The sequence below is a fragment of the Polistes dominula genome, unplaced genomic scaffold (genome assembly GCF_049000335.1).
Source record: "Polistes dominula isolate Pdom_NZ unplaced genomic scaffold, Pdom_raw_medaka contig_73, whole genome shotgun sequence".
NCBI classification, from domain to species: domain Eukaryota; kingdom Metazoa; phylum Arthropoda; class Insecta; order Hymenoptera; family Vespidae; genus Polistes; species Polistes dominula.
In genome coordinates, this window is record NW_028300951.1 from 3,724,452 (window position 1) to 3,741,036 (window position 16,585).

The following is a 16,585-nucleotide window of genomic DNA, read 5'->3' on the forward strand; positions in this document are numbered from 1 at the left end:
TTACGTGCTTGAGTACATTCCAGTACTTGGTAAAGATAAATCTCACATATGTGCGACGTCGTTTAGTTCAAGCAGATGTCTAGCGAATCTTCACGGTGCTCAAATTTTGAACGACTTTTCAGCGAGACGCTTGAGTATCGCACAGGTGCGACAATATTTGATTGAAGCAAATATTAGGTTAATGCTCCAAGTGTTTCATATCTTGCTAAAGTTTTCTATTCGTTATTTTACTATCTTGTTCTCTCTTTTTCTTTCTTATTCGTATATAAGAATATGTTAGAAAGAAAAAGTACAAAGGAAAGGAATTTTCTTACAACGTTTCTAGAGAATACTATCGTGTTAACTTATTAATCGGTCATTTTTTTCCATCGAACGTGAAGAAGTACTTTTGATACACATAGATACACTATCTTTTAACATTGTATCAATTTTCTTAATCTATAATTTGTGTATGAGTGTACGAGTATCCTCGTTTGGTTCCACAATTCGCACGAGCGTATTTTTAATTTTTTCTTTTACATTATTTCTCTATCTTTTTAAATGAATATAAAAGAAGAAAAGGGAATACAAATAAAAGATGACATATTTGTAACCTATATGAACGATTATGCGAGCCGCTGCAGTTCATTAGAACTTTTAAATTTCGTTTCTCCTAGTCGTCAGAACTGTAACTCGCAAAGTGCACGAGTTTCGTTAGAGCAATGTGAATTTGCTGGTCCCTTGAATGTCGTTAGACGAGCTGCGAGTTTCGTCCTGCTTTTACACAGTCCCTCACGTAAATGTTTCACCTTTCCTGTCTCCTACATCTTTTCTCGCGTGTGCTACCACATGAAACCGCGTTTATCCGTACATTACAACGTGTTTGAAACACGAATCATAGTAGAAAGGAAAACGTATCCATGAAAGTTTTATTAATGTTGCATGATAAACTTGGTAATAGTCATGTCTAAAAAAAAAAAATTACATATGATACAAATATTTATTTAAGAATTACACGTCTCTTGTAATAAGCATTTATCATTTTTCATAAGAACGCTCGATACATCTAATTTAGATCAATTATATAGTTAATTTTGTATATTTCGATTTTACTTGTGTACTTCATTTTTTCAATTGTAACCAATGTACTTTACTGAAATGTACAATACTCGTTTACCTTACAAGTTGGGATATTTACTACGAAGGTACCTTACGTAAATATTTTCTTTTTTCTTTTTCGAGGGCACCAAGTTGCGCGAGTTCGCCCACATGTATTTTATTTACAGGAACACGTACCTATCGGAAAATACATTATGTATGTCCCAACGACGTAAGAGACTTCCTTCTACCTACTGAATCTAATTGTGTCTTTTGTACGAGTAAAGTATTTTTCACACCTTCTTTCCGGAATCCTTTCTATCTTTGCTTCTACCTTTCTCACATATTCCTTTTTCAAAGGGCAGAAAGAGAGAGAAATAGAGAAAGGTAGAATAAAAGAATAAGAAAGAGAAAAAAATAACGAGAGAGTTCGTTTTCCACAAATTTAGTAGGAAAATTCCGTGTAAAGGGGATGTCACGTATATTATACGCATTTTTGATTAACAACTCGTTGTGAATTGCTGTGAAATCTACGTTCCTTTTTTCATTTCGTGATTGTCATTATTTCCTCTGTGCTATTTTCGTTTTTGAATCTTTTGCAAGGTTGAATCACTATTACTATTGGTATACTATTGCTGTCAAAAAAGGTTACTAACTAGTTGATGAAAGTTTCTAAAAAGGAAAGTAATAAATAAAAAATATATGAAAGGAAAGAGAATTGCTATGTGCTATTTACCAACATGATAAATTGACAATATTTTGTCGTCTGTTTATACGAAATTTCATGTTTTAGCTTTTTTATTGTAATATTCTCACAATTTAATTTTCTCTTCTTTTATAATTTTTCAAATAGTTGATCATTATTATACGAAACTGTTCCATTTGTGCACTTGCTATAATTTTGAGATGAAATGAAGATTTTTTGTAAGATAATATAATCGAAAATAACGAGTTAAATAGTATGCGATTACGACAACAAAGAGTTTTCCGTTCAAAGATAAGATCTGAGAACAAGTAGGACTTTTATTAGACTCTTTTCGAAGGACTATTTCATTTTAAAATCAAAATCGTGTTGAGCAAAGCTCTTACTTTGGTACACTATTATAACTTGTGTTCCATCCCGATTTGAAATCATACATATATTACCATTCGTTCGTTTAAATAATTTTCTACAATAGATAATCCACCTTTGCGTGTTCGAGCTTTCAACATGCACGACCAAACGAAATAAACACATTTGCTCTCCACCGAGGATATTCTTAATCAAACGTGCCACTCGGATATAGTTAAAGCCGGATTAAAATGGGATTCGAAGCACTTTCATCTAACAATTAAAATATTCCCTTGAGCTATCTATTTTTAGTCGTAAGACAGAAATTGTTTAAATAGACACGACACGGACAAATCGCACAAATTTTCGTCTAATCAAGGCTTACAAAGAAAATTAGAAATTAAATGTTAAATAGTATTATACGATAAATATTATTGTTACTAATAACGAATAAAAATAGTCAAACAAATGTTAAATTTATTCATTCATTATTTATAAATGTTATTATTCGTAGAAATATTACAAGGAAAAAACTATAAATCACGTGTATCAAAGTTCACATTTGCCGTACATACAATAAAATAATTGGTTAATAATATATTGTTTCGTGTATAGATTTTTTCTAAACATCAATCAGTCGAGCAGAGATTTCCTCAAGGCTATGAATTTAGGTTAGGCTCAGGATTTGGTTTATTGAAGATGTTCCGATCAGGAAATAAGATTGAGAAGGATGACTAAGAAAACAGTCGGCCTACAGCGAAAATGGGAAACTCAAATAACAGAGCATTTTCGTAGGTTGGAAGTTTATATATTGAGAAAATTCCTCAAGGGTATTCTAATCGATCCCTAGTGAGTGGTATCGGTCGATTCGAGGACATGGAATGTGGCTAAGAAACGAGACGGAAGAAGAAGGAGAAAGAAAGATGGATTTGGTATTCGAGTGGCCGTGTTAAACGTTTGCTTGAGTCGATAATTCGAGTTGGTTAGAGTCGCTAGCTCGCAATACTCCTTTGCAAGAGTGTACGAAGATTCTGAATCTCGGTGGGAAGTTTGGATTGGCCGTTTTCTCTTTCTCTCTCTCTCTCTTTCTCTCTGGAAATCTACTCGTGGTACGGTGCACCACCGAAATCCCGGACTAATCTCAATTTACGACACCATCGCGAATCATATATATCCAAACCGAGGCCAGAAGAGCTCTCTTCGGCCTCACTTACTCTCAGCTCTTCTATAATCTGGAAGTACGATCAATCGAATTCGTTCTAACTTAAACACATATATCTTGTACTGTCAAATCAGTCAATCCACTTCAGATTAGAAACTTATCAAAAATAATGCGAACAAAAAAGGGGAGAGATTTTATTTACTTATCTTATATTATATTCTTTTCTTTCTTTCGTTGGATGGATGTTAAGTATATTACACAGGAAACGGAGTAGTAGTATCGTTTTATGATCGATATTAAAAACGAGGACGGCGAAGGTTTGATGAGTCGAGTGGTGATTAAAAATTATTAGACCTCCGTCTTCTTAATAGGATCGTTGAAAGACGGAAGAAAAGGGTGAGAGTGAGAGAGAGAGAGGAGAAAAGGAAGAGGAAAAGAGGTAAAGTCGGAGATTGGAAAGAAGAGGGCGGCGGTAGGAGAGCTCTTGGACGTTCAACGACTGATATGATCGCATAGGAAATCGATTTATGTGGTCGTCATGCGCCTCTTTCTCACCGCCACCACCTCGTAATATCGTATTTTATTGAGATATATCGGCTTTACGTTGCTTGCAAGTAAATATTTTTCTACGGGCCCGCAAAATTTTCTGGAATTCAGGGAAAATTCTTGGGCAGTGTGCTAAAGACGATTAGGAGGAAGGGAACGAGGAGGTTTAGGGATTCTTGGAAATACGCCAGAAATTCAACCGATCATTTGTTCGGAACAAAAGAAAATAATGTAAAAGTAATATTGCTGATTTTTGTTGCCGTTTACGCGTCCATCAATAATTTACGCCGTGATTTCGTAAAATAGGTAGAAGCAACATTTACGAGAAGTTATCTATTGTAAAACAAGGATAAAAATGAGGAAGAAAAAGATAAAGAAAAGATTGAGGAAATCTTAAACAAATGTGTTATCATGAAATATTTGTTAATCGCAGGACCACTGAGGATCTTTCTATCTTTTTTTCCTTTTTTTTCTTTTTTTGTTTTCTTTCGAAGAGAAAAGTCGATTTAAAGCCCGTTAAAAGGAAATCATTCTTTTAAAAAAGACGGCTTGGTGTAAGGTACTTATATATTGTAAGGGTGGCGAGGATTCACGGCCTTCCCTGACTTACGATATTCCGGAAGGATTCGCTTCCTTTCGCTATTATCGGCCGACGAACGGAACATCAATAACCAATTTCATAAGACTAATATCGTGAAAATTAGTTTCTTGCGACCCCTTTTTGCTTCTTGTCCTTACTTTTTTACCTTATTTCTTAAGTTTCTCGATTTTTATTTTTCTTTTCTTACTTTTTTCTTCTAGAAAATATCCTTAGTTAGGTCTACGATCTCATGGTGGTTTTCTTAATGTCTATCGTTATAACAAAGTACCTCGTGAATCTGTTTTTATCGTCTGCGATCGCCATTTTCACATACGGTTTTTTTCTTCTTCTTTTGATTTCTGCCGATTAGATGTGTAAATACGAATAATACGTAATCGGTTAAAAAAAAAATGTTCCGATCAAATTTACACATTAATTTGTTATTTTGTTTTTTCGTTCAAATTCAAGTAAAATATTGATTTTCATTTTCTTTTTTCTTTTTTAGCTTTCAAATGTGTTCCAATAATTTGATACGATTTCGAAACATCGAGAATAAATTACTGATAATTCTTCTCAATTTTTTTTTTTTATTATTTTTAAATAAAAAATGTAAAAAATCGAACAATACTACGTTTATGAAAAAAAAAGGAAGAAGAAAGAGAGAGAGAGAGAGTGAGAGATAAAAAAGAAAAATTTTTCTTGAAGATTATGCCGCAGTGTCACGTGATCCAAGGCTTTTCCTAATTATAAATTAATTATTTCACGAATTATAGCCTGATTGCCGTTGATGTGCGCTTTTTTCCAGGGGTAATTACCGCTTCTTTAGCTGCGAGTCGAGTTTTATGCGCCTTACATCTTCCTTTTCTTAATATCCTTCCATTTCTTTATAGCTCTCTCTTTCTTTCTTTCTCTTTCTCCTTTTACTATAGCTCTTACTATCTTCTTCCTCTTTCCTCTTTTCCCCTTTTCTAAGTCTTCTCTATCCTACTTTCGTGCGTTCCTATTTTCTTCTTTCTCCTCATCTACTCTCCTGCCCCTCCATACTTCACAGAGCTGCTGCTTCTTTCCAACACCCTCAAACTTTCCTTTAGGAGTCGTTCGTTTTCCTTCTCTATCGTCTTTTTTTTGTTGCGCCACTCGTCGTGGCGATGCGGCACCTCTTTTCATCCTCGAAATTTCCACTTCGACGAGTATGCATTTTACGAACAAATTTTCCACAGGTTTTCAGTGCGTTTCGTAAAAAAAAAAAAAATGTACAAAAAAAATTAAAAAATAAAAAAACAGGAAAAAGAAAGCAAGAAGAAAGAGAAAAAGAAAAGAAGAATAAAAAAACAAAAAGAAATACGGAACACGGAGTCTTCCGAATCTGACAAATTGGACAAATTCTAAAGTTTCTTTTATTTTGTTAAAAGAAACGAATAAAATGATTCGTTGAGTCGTTATTGAGATATGAAAAGAGCTTATTATCCCCTCTTTTCTTAAGAACGAATTTTATTCAACGTGAATAGATGCTTAATATCGTTAAGCATATAGTATCCTTAGCTATCGTCTATTAAATTTCAATTATATTTTTGTTTTTCTTTTTATATCGTTATAAATAAGACAAAAATTTTGCAGATAAAATTAATAGGGCATACGTTCGGGGCGCAGTTTGTTGACTCAATTGATCGATCGGTTTTTCGACTTGAAAGATGAATAGTAGTTTTAACATTTCTTTTTTCTCATCTTCTGACCGTTCAAGTATTATTTTGAAAACAGATCGATCTTTTGCTTACAAAATGCCTGTTTAATATCAGTCTACGCGTACTATGCTCAAATTTTGATGAAAAAGATTTAATTAATTTAACGTTTTTCTACTCATTCCAGGAAGAGATATAATTCGAAATAATGACGAGTGGAGCAGCGTTGCCAGGGGTAACAGTGTCGTTAGTAAATGTGTTTCTCGAATACACATACAGACGCATACATATATTTATTCATAAAGCGACACGCGTATGCGTTTAGTCGTAAGTGTGTGTGTGTGTGTGTGTGTGTATATATATATGCCTATCGTATCTCGGTCGACCTCTCGTTTCCATTCTCTTCTCCCGTTTCTTCTTTCGCTGTAGCACAGTACTCGTACTTTCCACCCTTCTCGCGGCGTTCTTCTACCCTCTGGAAAAATTCCTCGTTTTCTGGCCGAACCCGCGGCCATATTTTTACGTTGGGGATCTAAGGGTGCTGGGATGTCTATTAATAAGCATACACATCGGACCAGTGGCATCTCGCGATAAAAAGTGATCTATGTCGCTCGGATGGCTCTCCAACTTGCGACTAGGTAGCTGATATCGACGATTTATATCCACGAACAAATTGCCAGTCCGATGTATTCGACATTTTTTTTTTTTTCATACAAAATGTTTATACTTTTAAGGTCCTCGTAATCTTTTATAAGGGTCTCGGAATATTAACTTTACTGTCGTGTCGAGCATATTATACCTAAATACACACATCCATATCTATGCTTGTATATTATTTTCCCTATTACTCGTATTTTCTATCTTCGGTTGTATTTCTTTCTTTATTCTTGTTAAGAATTTTCTTGGATTGAAAAAAAAAGGAACATAGGAAAAGATTCGTAAAAGAAACTCGTTGGAGTACTCGTCGTATATTACTCTTTTTGCCTTTTTCCTTATCATCGTGCTGTATATGCGCGCGTAGTTTTGCCTATATACTATCGCTTCTTTCATTATATCCAGATTGAAGTTCTAAATCGAGAAAAGAAATGGAATATATATATAATAATAATAATTTTTGTAATAAGAAAATCCATGATATGAGCCAAGCAAATATACAAATATCGTTCGTCGAATAAGTTGGTTGGAAGGTGTATTTCTATGATTAGATTGAGCACGACGTATCTTAGTGAGATATTTTATTCAAATTTTCTTATCAATTTCTTATTAAATTTGACTTATTTATATTATCTCTCTTTTAAGATATTCATATTTATCTTTTATGAAATATACTTATGGAGAGAATATATCGTAATAATAATAATAATAATTTATCAGCTATCAATAATACTTTAATATACACGTAATAAAATTGTTAGCTAGGGGAATAATGGTGAACGTTATATCGACGTCTAAAATGCATCAATTCTTTTTGATTTATTTGACTGTAGGTAAGATAGTTTGGTAAGAATTCTTTGTGGCCCTCAGTCTGCATACTGAGAAACTCGATCTGTTTGCAAAAGAGACGGAGTTATAAATCACAGGGTATGAAGGCCGCATAAAGAAGAGAATCTCCACTTCTTATCGAACAAAAGAATAGCTGAATATCGAAAGACTATTTCGAGCGAACTGTGTAAAATGTAAAAATTTCTGGTTTCGCAATGCTTGTCAAAATTCCGTAGTATTATTTTCATTTGATATGAGAGATATATTAGGATAGAAGAGTTAGTCTTCTATTTTCTTTTAAATATATGAACGAGTAAATAAATATTCGATGTAATTTCAATATCTATCGTAAGAAAGTTTAATATCCATCAAATGTTAACCTTTGAAAAATACTGCAAACGACTTTTCAGTACAGTAATATTATTTTATTAATTTAAGATACGCTACTTTTTATGAAACTCTTTTCGTATCAATGAACGTACGTTGAAAGTTCTATCGAGGAAAGCTTTTGATCTACCAATTTTCATTTCGTACCGATAGCCATTATTCATCCTGCAAAAATATTTTAAAAGAAAGCTAAGGATCTTGAAAAAAGATTTCACCGGGCTTTATGATAGAAAAAGAAAATGAAGAAGAGAATAGTGCGGGCCATCAGCCTATCAGTTCTAAACAGGCCAAAGCATGTACAGAAACTTGTCAGTGCTGAACTAGTGGAATCGTGTCCCTATTTTGAACATGGAAGTTCTTCTTATTGGGCCCCGAAGCCAGTTCACATTAAAATTTGTACGAGAAAGGATATGGAAAGAATATGTCCACCAAAGGTAAAAAAAATAAGCTACGAACCGATATCGAATCGAATCTTTGTTAAAGAAATAATAACAAAGATAAATATACCTAAGTTTATTATTGATTCTGATCATTTCTTAGTGTGGTCTGCTTTATAATCCAAGTCAAAGGAAACCTTTAACCTAACCTGTTTATGTGACTTATATTTGTACATGTTACGTTTACAAAGTGCATTCAATCGTTAAATTTGTCGTTTGTAATCGAAAAGTTTGACCACGTTTCAAACACATCATGAACATATACAAACTGTTGAAGTGGAAAGTAGGTCTTTACTTAACGTGTTCAATACGTCTAACGATTTAAACTGAAGCCGAAGGGTAAATGCTCAAGTTTTAGTGGTTTACGTAAATTCTCAGCTTTTAATCGAACTCTTGACTACGAAAGTAAGCGTTAATATTAGAAAGAGTAGAAAAGCAGATTGCACGTGGGTCGATACGAATCGTCGGTGCCTTAGAAATATGTAATTTTATTTCTAAAGGTTTCAGTACGTTTTGAACGAATTCACTTTTAAAGTCGTTGAATTCATATGAAAATAAAATTGTAGGTTTCGATAAACAAATTTATTTATTTATTTTATAATATTAACCAAAATAAGAGTTAACAATTATTGGACTAGTTGATATTTCAGCAAATTAATTGTTTAAGGATTTAGTGTAGATTGTTTTCTCTTTGTAAGACAATTTGCAAGTATTTTAAATCCCTTTTTGTAAAGTGGATAAGTTATGAGACATGTCCACTTATACGATGACACTAACTTACCTTGAAACACTCAACTCCTGACAAGCTGGACAAATGGTTGATGTTGTCCCAATGCTTGTACAGAATTAGTTAGTCGATAGCTAGTAGCGTTTACTTCGAATTAGTTCGACGGATGGTGTCGTGGTATAGTGACGTCGATTGCTCTCTAATGGAAGAGAACGGTCTGTAAACCTATACTCATTAGAGACATGTTCCTACGTGACTTCACAAATGGTAGTTAACATATCGCCAGGCTTATTATCTGTCAAACTATTCAATAGATTATCCTTCAATTTATCAAGTCTCACGAGAACGTTTGAACGATCATCTCCCTTGTGCTCAACAATATCCGAATTTTCTACATTCGGAGTTCCCTTACAAATATAATTATATTTTAACATTTTTATTATAATGTTAGATATGCGTGTGTCCATCGAAACCAAAGCCCAAGACGAAAAATCAAATATTTTTCCAAATAGTAGGTTTTATATTGAAAAGTGCTATCGTAAGCACTCTTTTTTACTGGATGTATACGGATGGTACCTTGCCATTTTTCCCAGATATTGACAAAGTAAATACACGTAGCATTCTTCTGCTTTCTTCGCATTATTTTACCATTCTCATGAATAATTACATTTTTTTTGTTTTCTTTTTTTGTTTTAGATCAATATACCACGATTAGAGAACGCAAGGTATTCATTGATTCAAAAATATAATCATGCAGTTTTTAGGATCATGAATATACTCGTTGAAATACCACAAAAAGCTCATCGAAAGCTTTCGAGTATTCTCTGTAGGCAAGAAAAGACGAAAGAAGAAACGACCGAGAATGATTATACTGATAAAGGATAATAAAGAAAAGTACTTGTATACTTAATACTTTAATTAAAATTATAGAGTCTATTCTTATTTAATCTTTTTTTTGTAGATCTTCGAAGAATGATTGATAGATCGATTAAATGCCATAACTCATATAATATTATAAAATTTGAGAATTGAAAATCATAGATCAAACTATTTGATAAATGTTTTAATATTTTCTTGTATTGTGAATTTGATATTTTATAATATTTATGTTTGTGTTTTGTCAGTGAAATGAATTTCAACGTCAATTTTTCGATGTTCAATTTTTTTCTCGTAATACCCGAGGAAATCATATCGTAAAATAAACGTAAGGAATTTGAAGTAAATTGACTTTCTGTCGTGATGTGTGCAGATAAGTGTGTACTTTTATTATTGCACAAATATATTTGTATTAATTAAACGGACATTAATATTTATTTGTAGTGCTTTTAGATCAAAGAAAATCTTAATATTGTATAATATTTTAAGAATACCTTTTACGATTATTCTACAGCAATGGTAAAAAGAAAAAAGAAGGACTGTTAGCTTATGTCGCCTGTTCTACAGATTTTTTAAGACCTTTGGTTAGTATACGCCGGGGACGTTCCTGAGATGTTTCTTTCATTCGCATATAGAGAAAGATACACGCTCGCGAGAGTATGCAGAGTATAAGCCAGGATTAAAATTCTGCGCATGATTCTTTCATTTTTTCCGGTATACCTGAAGGGCACACAAGGGATTTTACACAGAGCTTGCATATCAAGCGATTTTTATGATACACGTTTCTATAACTGTAAAAATTTATCTTTTTTTCCCCCCTTTCTTTTATTTTTTTTTTTTTTTGGGAGAGGGGGCTTTTTTTCTTCGCGTCGAGAAAAAAGATTTTAATGTTTTCTTTACAAATTCGGGATATTTGCTTTTACAAAAGATCATTGTTTTCTTTATCAGTCGCTTATATTTTAATTATGATCGGAAACGTTCAACTGTTTCTGTTCCCACAGATTATAATTACAAATTTGATGAAAACTTTGTATTGATATTTCAAAAAATGCAAAACCTTTAATACTGAAATTATAAATGCGATCCAATCTTAGTTTAATTACGATCGAATATTCAGGTGTTTTTTTCTACGACAGGTCATTAATCGATAGTTTAGGAGCTTTAACGATGTACGTTGTTGTTTTCTCGGGATAATATAACTTCATTATAGATCATAGAATTTTATGATCAATATTTTACTACGACCATTCTTACGACTATCTGTTTTATCTGTAAGAATCCAGATCGTATAAAAAATAGTATTATCTGAAATATATTTAATACGAATTTATTAATAAAAAAAAGTAGAAAAAAAAGTCTAATTTAATTTATCTTTATTTTTTTTCCTAATGAAAAAAAGTCATTTGGAAGTAAACAATAAAGAAAAGAGGATATTAGGAAGATGATATTTTGAGTTATTGAAACTGTAAACACTTTTAGGCAGTTTGGACAGTTAAACAGTTTATTCAGATCGAAATTTTATGTAATATATATACATACGAGTTAGTTGACGATATGATGGAGTTTCGATATGAATTCACTTATACAGTGAACATAAAACATGGTTCTGTTCGTCGATTTACATGGACTTGATATTTTATTCTTTTTCTTATTTTCTTCTCACAAGTATTGAATTATGTACAATTACTATTCCCTATTATTTTCAATTATTCAACGATTTTTTCGCTGTTTTTTCTTTTTGGATTTGATCTCATTTGGAAAGCATTTTTAGACCAGGAAAAAGGTTGACGCCACGGTGAAAGAGTTTTATAGCCTTAAAATTGCAAGTATTTTAGAACCTCTATATTTTAGTATCGCAGTGATAATTCTAGGAATATATGAAATCCCCCAATATTGTTTGCGAAAATTGTCCTCATGTTGTGTAGCAAAGGGTACTTTAATTATTTATAATAAATCTCCTCGTAGATTCTGACTGAATAAAATCTTTTTTTTTTTTTTTCATATGCATGGGCGCCGATCGACGAGAGTCAGATATGTATAGTCAAATGTTTCTTTATAATGATATGAATCGGATAATCGTTTAAAAGACGTTGATAATTTTTGTTTTTGTTCGACTAATATCATCCGAGTTTTATTGTCCACTCCGAAATTAAATTAATTTTGTGACCGTAGAGTATGCCTTGAACGAGGCCAAAATTTACCTAATGGAAAAGTGATTCGTAGTTTTGGTATCGCCAAACTTTACAGTCGCAAGGTGGATAGTCGTACGTATAGTAAATATATACGTTGTTTATAATTCTCTCTCTCTCTCTGTCTTTAGGAAATTATTGGCCAACTACTTATTTGTTAAGAACTTGCTTAAATTATAGCCGATGCTTATGGAGGTACAACGACGTTCGACACTTCATCACTTTCGAACTTAAATTTACAGTATGTAAATCGATTTAACGGTAATATATACAGCGACACAACATCAGCTAACGAGTAACGATCATACGATTTTTTTTACTTTTCTTTTTTTATACATAGAAACAGACACTCGAAATTCCGTTCGAACGCATTTATTTATCATTTATTCTCGTTGTTATCGTTCACACGAGAAATTGATCGATTTTATTCTCTATTTCTTTCTATATCATTTTCTCTCTCTCTCTCTCTCTCTCTCTTTTATCTCTTTCTCTACTTTCTCTCTCACTCTCTTTCAATCTTTTGAGAAATTATTTTTATACATTAAGATTTATAATCACTTTGAGCGAGAGTCTTAGACAGATTAAATTCATGTCACTTCGTTCGCCTAGGATTATATTTCGTCACATTTTCATCCACTTGCTGCCTGCCAAGCCTTCGTCCGATCGTTCCAAGGTTCCGTCGCAAAATATCACGTGGAAGCCCGATGTTTGTGACCTTATAAATTGAATTTTTCACACGAGGATAAATGCCCTTCGAACCGTCTTCTTCTTCTTCTTCTTCTTCTTCTTCTTCTTCTTCTTCTTCTACTACTACTTCTTATTCTTTTTCCTATATCTTATTTTTTTTTTCAATTTTATTTCTGTTCTTCATTTATGCAAATATACATGTTAAATCTATATTTTCATATTGATTTTTGTGTTTTATTTTTTTTTATCAGTAAAATTAAGTCAAACAATGAAACAATTACAGGATGCAAAATGCACGAATTAATCATCAATGGTTTCGATGAAACCAAACGATGATGATTAAATTAGATTGGTTTTAATGATCGCCCTACCTATGTTTAATTTATTTTATATGTACACGAGGAATAATCAGATTATCCTTAAATTTTATCCAATTGTCATGCGTATGCAAGTAGATTATTTTCAAAATAACAAATCACAATATTCGAATTGCATTTTATGAGATAGGGATACGCATGTATATTCGTATATGTATGTGTATATGTGTGTGTGTATTTTTTTTTGGAATGAATGAATATTATCATTGATCGCAATACAAAACATTACAGTAGTAGAAAAAACGCACGCGCATCTAGAGTTTAGTTAGGTATACACCTATCATAGTTAGTAGCATGTGATCGAAATGCGTGTACATACCCTGCGCTTTACGTGTAAAGGTCACTCGACAATAGTAACGAAATTGTTTTTTTTCCTTTTTTTTTTTTTTTTTTTAATATTAATAAGTAACATTATTTCGTCTGTACGCATTTACTTGTGTTCCGGTAAATGTCTTGTGTTTTCTTATTTTATTTGTTTTTTAATTATCGATCTATGGTATAATATGATATATGAGTTATCGTCTTTCTTTTTTTGGCTATTGAGTTATGCAGTTGAATTTCTTTTCTTTTTAAAGTCGATGGTATTTTCACACTTACATTAGAAACATTTACTTTTTACATTGATAAAAATACGAAGACCAACTTCTCGTGTCCAATCCGTCGAGCTTACTGGAAATAATTTTCGATGCTTTGGGAAGAGTACGTTACACCAATCTTACTCGTAAACTTTCTATCTCCCTCGGGTACATACTTTATTGTCGGATAGAGCGTTCTAACACCATTTGTTTCACTGCATTTTTCTGGTTATCTATTTTTCTTTTCCTTTTTTTTTCTTTTTTTTTTTTTCAAGGGATATGAGAGATTTAGCTTTCCAAACAAATTTCTAACGATGCTGCGCGCGACCTGTTTCCCACCCCCTCCTTCTTTTTTCACCGTGGAAGATATGTTTCATCGCGCATTTCAAATTATTTTCCTTCTTCTTCGTCTCTAATGCAATTTTTGTTAAATTTCTTCTCGTCGTATCGATCGATGCTATTTTTAATATAATTTTATTTTTTCACTTTTAATTAAACAATCGTTTCAATTAGCTGAGAAAAGGAATTTAATTTATTATCATAAAGGACACGAAATATTCGATCGTACGATAATTTGTTTCTTTTTTCCATATTTTGCTTTGTTGCATGCAACGAGAAACCTCAAAGTAAAAAACTAGAAAGGTAAACAATAATTTAATCAACAATAATAATAATAATAATAAAAATATTTTTTAATAATAATCAACTTTTCATAAATATTAATTTAGAACGTAAAAAATTCGAGCAAGGCTGATAAGAATTGAGGTTTATATATAGAAACTATATAAAAAGTAGAATTTCTTTTGATATCGCAAATTGATCAGTTAACTTTAAAATTGCCTTCTTCGTGCTTTTAAAAGCATGCGTCAGAATAGCATCAGGATATTCTTCGTTTCGTCCCTTTCCCTTTTTCTCTTTACTTTTTATTTTTTCTTCTCTTTTCTTTTTTTTACCCTATCTCTCGATTCATTTCGTTTTCTTTTCTTCCTTCGCTTTCTCATTCTCCTTTCCAACGTATATCTTAACGCGCTTCCTTCATCCATCTTCATTCGAGCCACCAGAAAAGGGGTCGTTCGAGAGCCTTTTATCTTTCCTCGCATTTCGTGGTCTGATACTTTCAGGCCTCGACGACGTGATTGGTAGGCTTACACATAGTTACATTTACGTCTTTTGCCTTCCAAGGTAGGATGGGTTGATAATAATAATAATAATAATAATAATAATAATAATAATAATAATAATAATAATAATAATAATAAAAGAAAAAGATTATATGTGAACGCTTTTTTTTCAGCAATAAGAAAAATAACGTATGGAAATATTTGTCATGATCTTTCCTTAAATCAAAATAATTATTATTGAACGTAAGAATATTTGTTAAGTGTAATTACTTATCTTCGGATAGATATTAAAAACGTTGCTATATTGAAGATCATCGGTTCACAAAGTTGGTAGTTGAAAGAAGAAAGGAAGAGAATGAGAACTAGACAAAGAGTAGGAGGTAAAAGATAAAGAGAAGCGGAAAGATAGAAACGGAGAAAAGTTACATCGAGGAGAGAAAACAGAAGGAAGGAAGGAAGTTCTCAGCGTCTTTTTGAAGATAGTAAGAGGAGGACGTTCGCAGAAACTCTGGAAGAAAGTTTTAGCAAGCTTGCGACTCCCTTTCCATTCAATGTCTTTCTTCTTTTCTGTAAGAGATATCTTTGGCTATAGAGAGAAGGTATTTTGAAAACAATAGGGGCGGATCGTATCTTTTTCTTTTCCATCGCAGTTGTTTTAGCGATATACGAACAAATAGTATTTTTTGTTCTTTCACTTTCTCTCTTATTCTCCCTTTCTCTCTTTTTTTCTTTCTTTCTAATTTCATTGTTGGCTCTTTTCGCGACATTCCCCGTTGTCTTTTGGCCTAGACACAGCTCTCAGGAAGCCTATTGGCCATGAGTCGACGTTTGATCGCTTCACCGTCGAGACATTCGCCAGCCACTACTACTCCTTGACCTCCACCTACGACGATACCTTGCGTGTTGATACCGGTAATACCCCCACCACCAACTACAACGCCACCTTGACCGGTACCAACAATCACTCCAACTCCCGTAATTGGCATATTCTGTAACACCGGTATCGTACTTCTCGAGGGTAACCTTAGTTCCGTTGGTCTACCGCTAAATTTGTGACAAAGCTCGTCTATACTTGGGGTAGGTCCGGGTGTTACCCATTGTCCCGGGGGATACCCAGCTGGATAACTCGGTGGACTGACTTCAATGGGAATACCTTCTGAAACAGTAAACACGATACTTTTTTTTATACAACCGTTTAACACACGAATCACCAGTTAAATCGCTTTTCATGTCTCATATCGGATGATCGTACTACATAGTTATCTTTTATTTATTTTATTCATTTTTATCATCAGTTAAAATCTTGAAAAGCGATTTCAAATTTACACATTTATTCTTCCCTCGATGACAGAGAAATGCATTTCTAGAATGGCTGATCTATCGAACAACCTACCAAACTTATTTGGTATAACGTCAGGATCGGTCTCTACGGTCTGTTGGAGATTCTGCATTGGATATTGTTGTGCTGGTAGTTCACTAAGTTCGGCCGGCTTTTCGTGTCGCGGTTTCGAGATGTATTCCCTTCGCACTCGTACGACGACCGCTGAAATGATTACACTGATGGTAACCAAAGCGCCAACAATCACTCCAATTACTGGCGACAGAACGATTCCCGCGTCTTGTCCTGAAGCA

At 33.0% G+C, this 16,585-nt stretch overlaps 2 protein-coding genes across 3 annotated transcripts in view; one reads left to right on the plus strand and one right to left on the minus strand.

Moving 5' to 3' along the window:
• Positions 1-8,203: 8,203 nt before the first annotated feature.
• Positions 8,204-10,013, plus strand: LOC149032643 (uncharacterized). The gene is made up of 3 exons (XM_089172350.1): positions 8,204-8,398; positions 9,580-9,732; positions 9,825-10,013. The coding sequence occupies exons 1-3, from the start codon at positions 8,204-8,206 to the stop codon at positions 10,011-10,013; spliced, it is 537 nt and encodes a 178-aa protein (XP_089028476.1).
• Positions 10,014-11,487: 1,474 nt separating this feature from the next.
• LOC107063900 (kin of IRRE-like protein 1) overlaps positions 11,488-16,585 on the minus strand; it is a 304,919-nt gene continuing 299,821 nt past the window's right edge. The window contains exons 13-14 of one of the 2 annotated variants that reach the window (XM_015316052.2): positions 16,347-16,577; positions 11,488-16,106 (exon numbers count right to left, since the gene is read on the minus strand). In XM_015316052.2, coding sequence (XP_015171538.1) covers positions 15,739-16,106; positions 16,347-16,577 — 599 coding nt within the window. In that variant the 3' untranslated portion in view covers positions 11,488-15,738. Of the gene's footprint in view, positions 16,110-16,346; positions 16,578-16,585 lie in introns of both variants that reach the window. The other variant, XM_015316051.2, reaches the window with a different exon arrangement.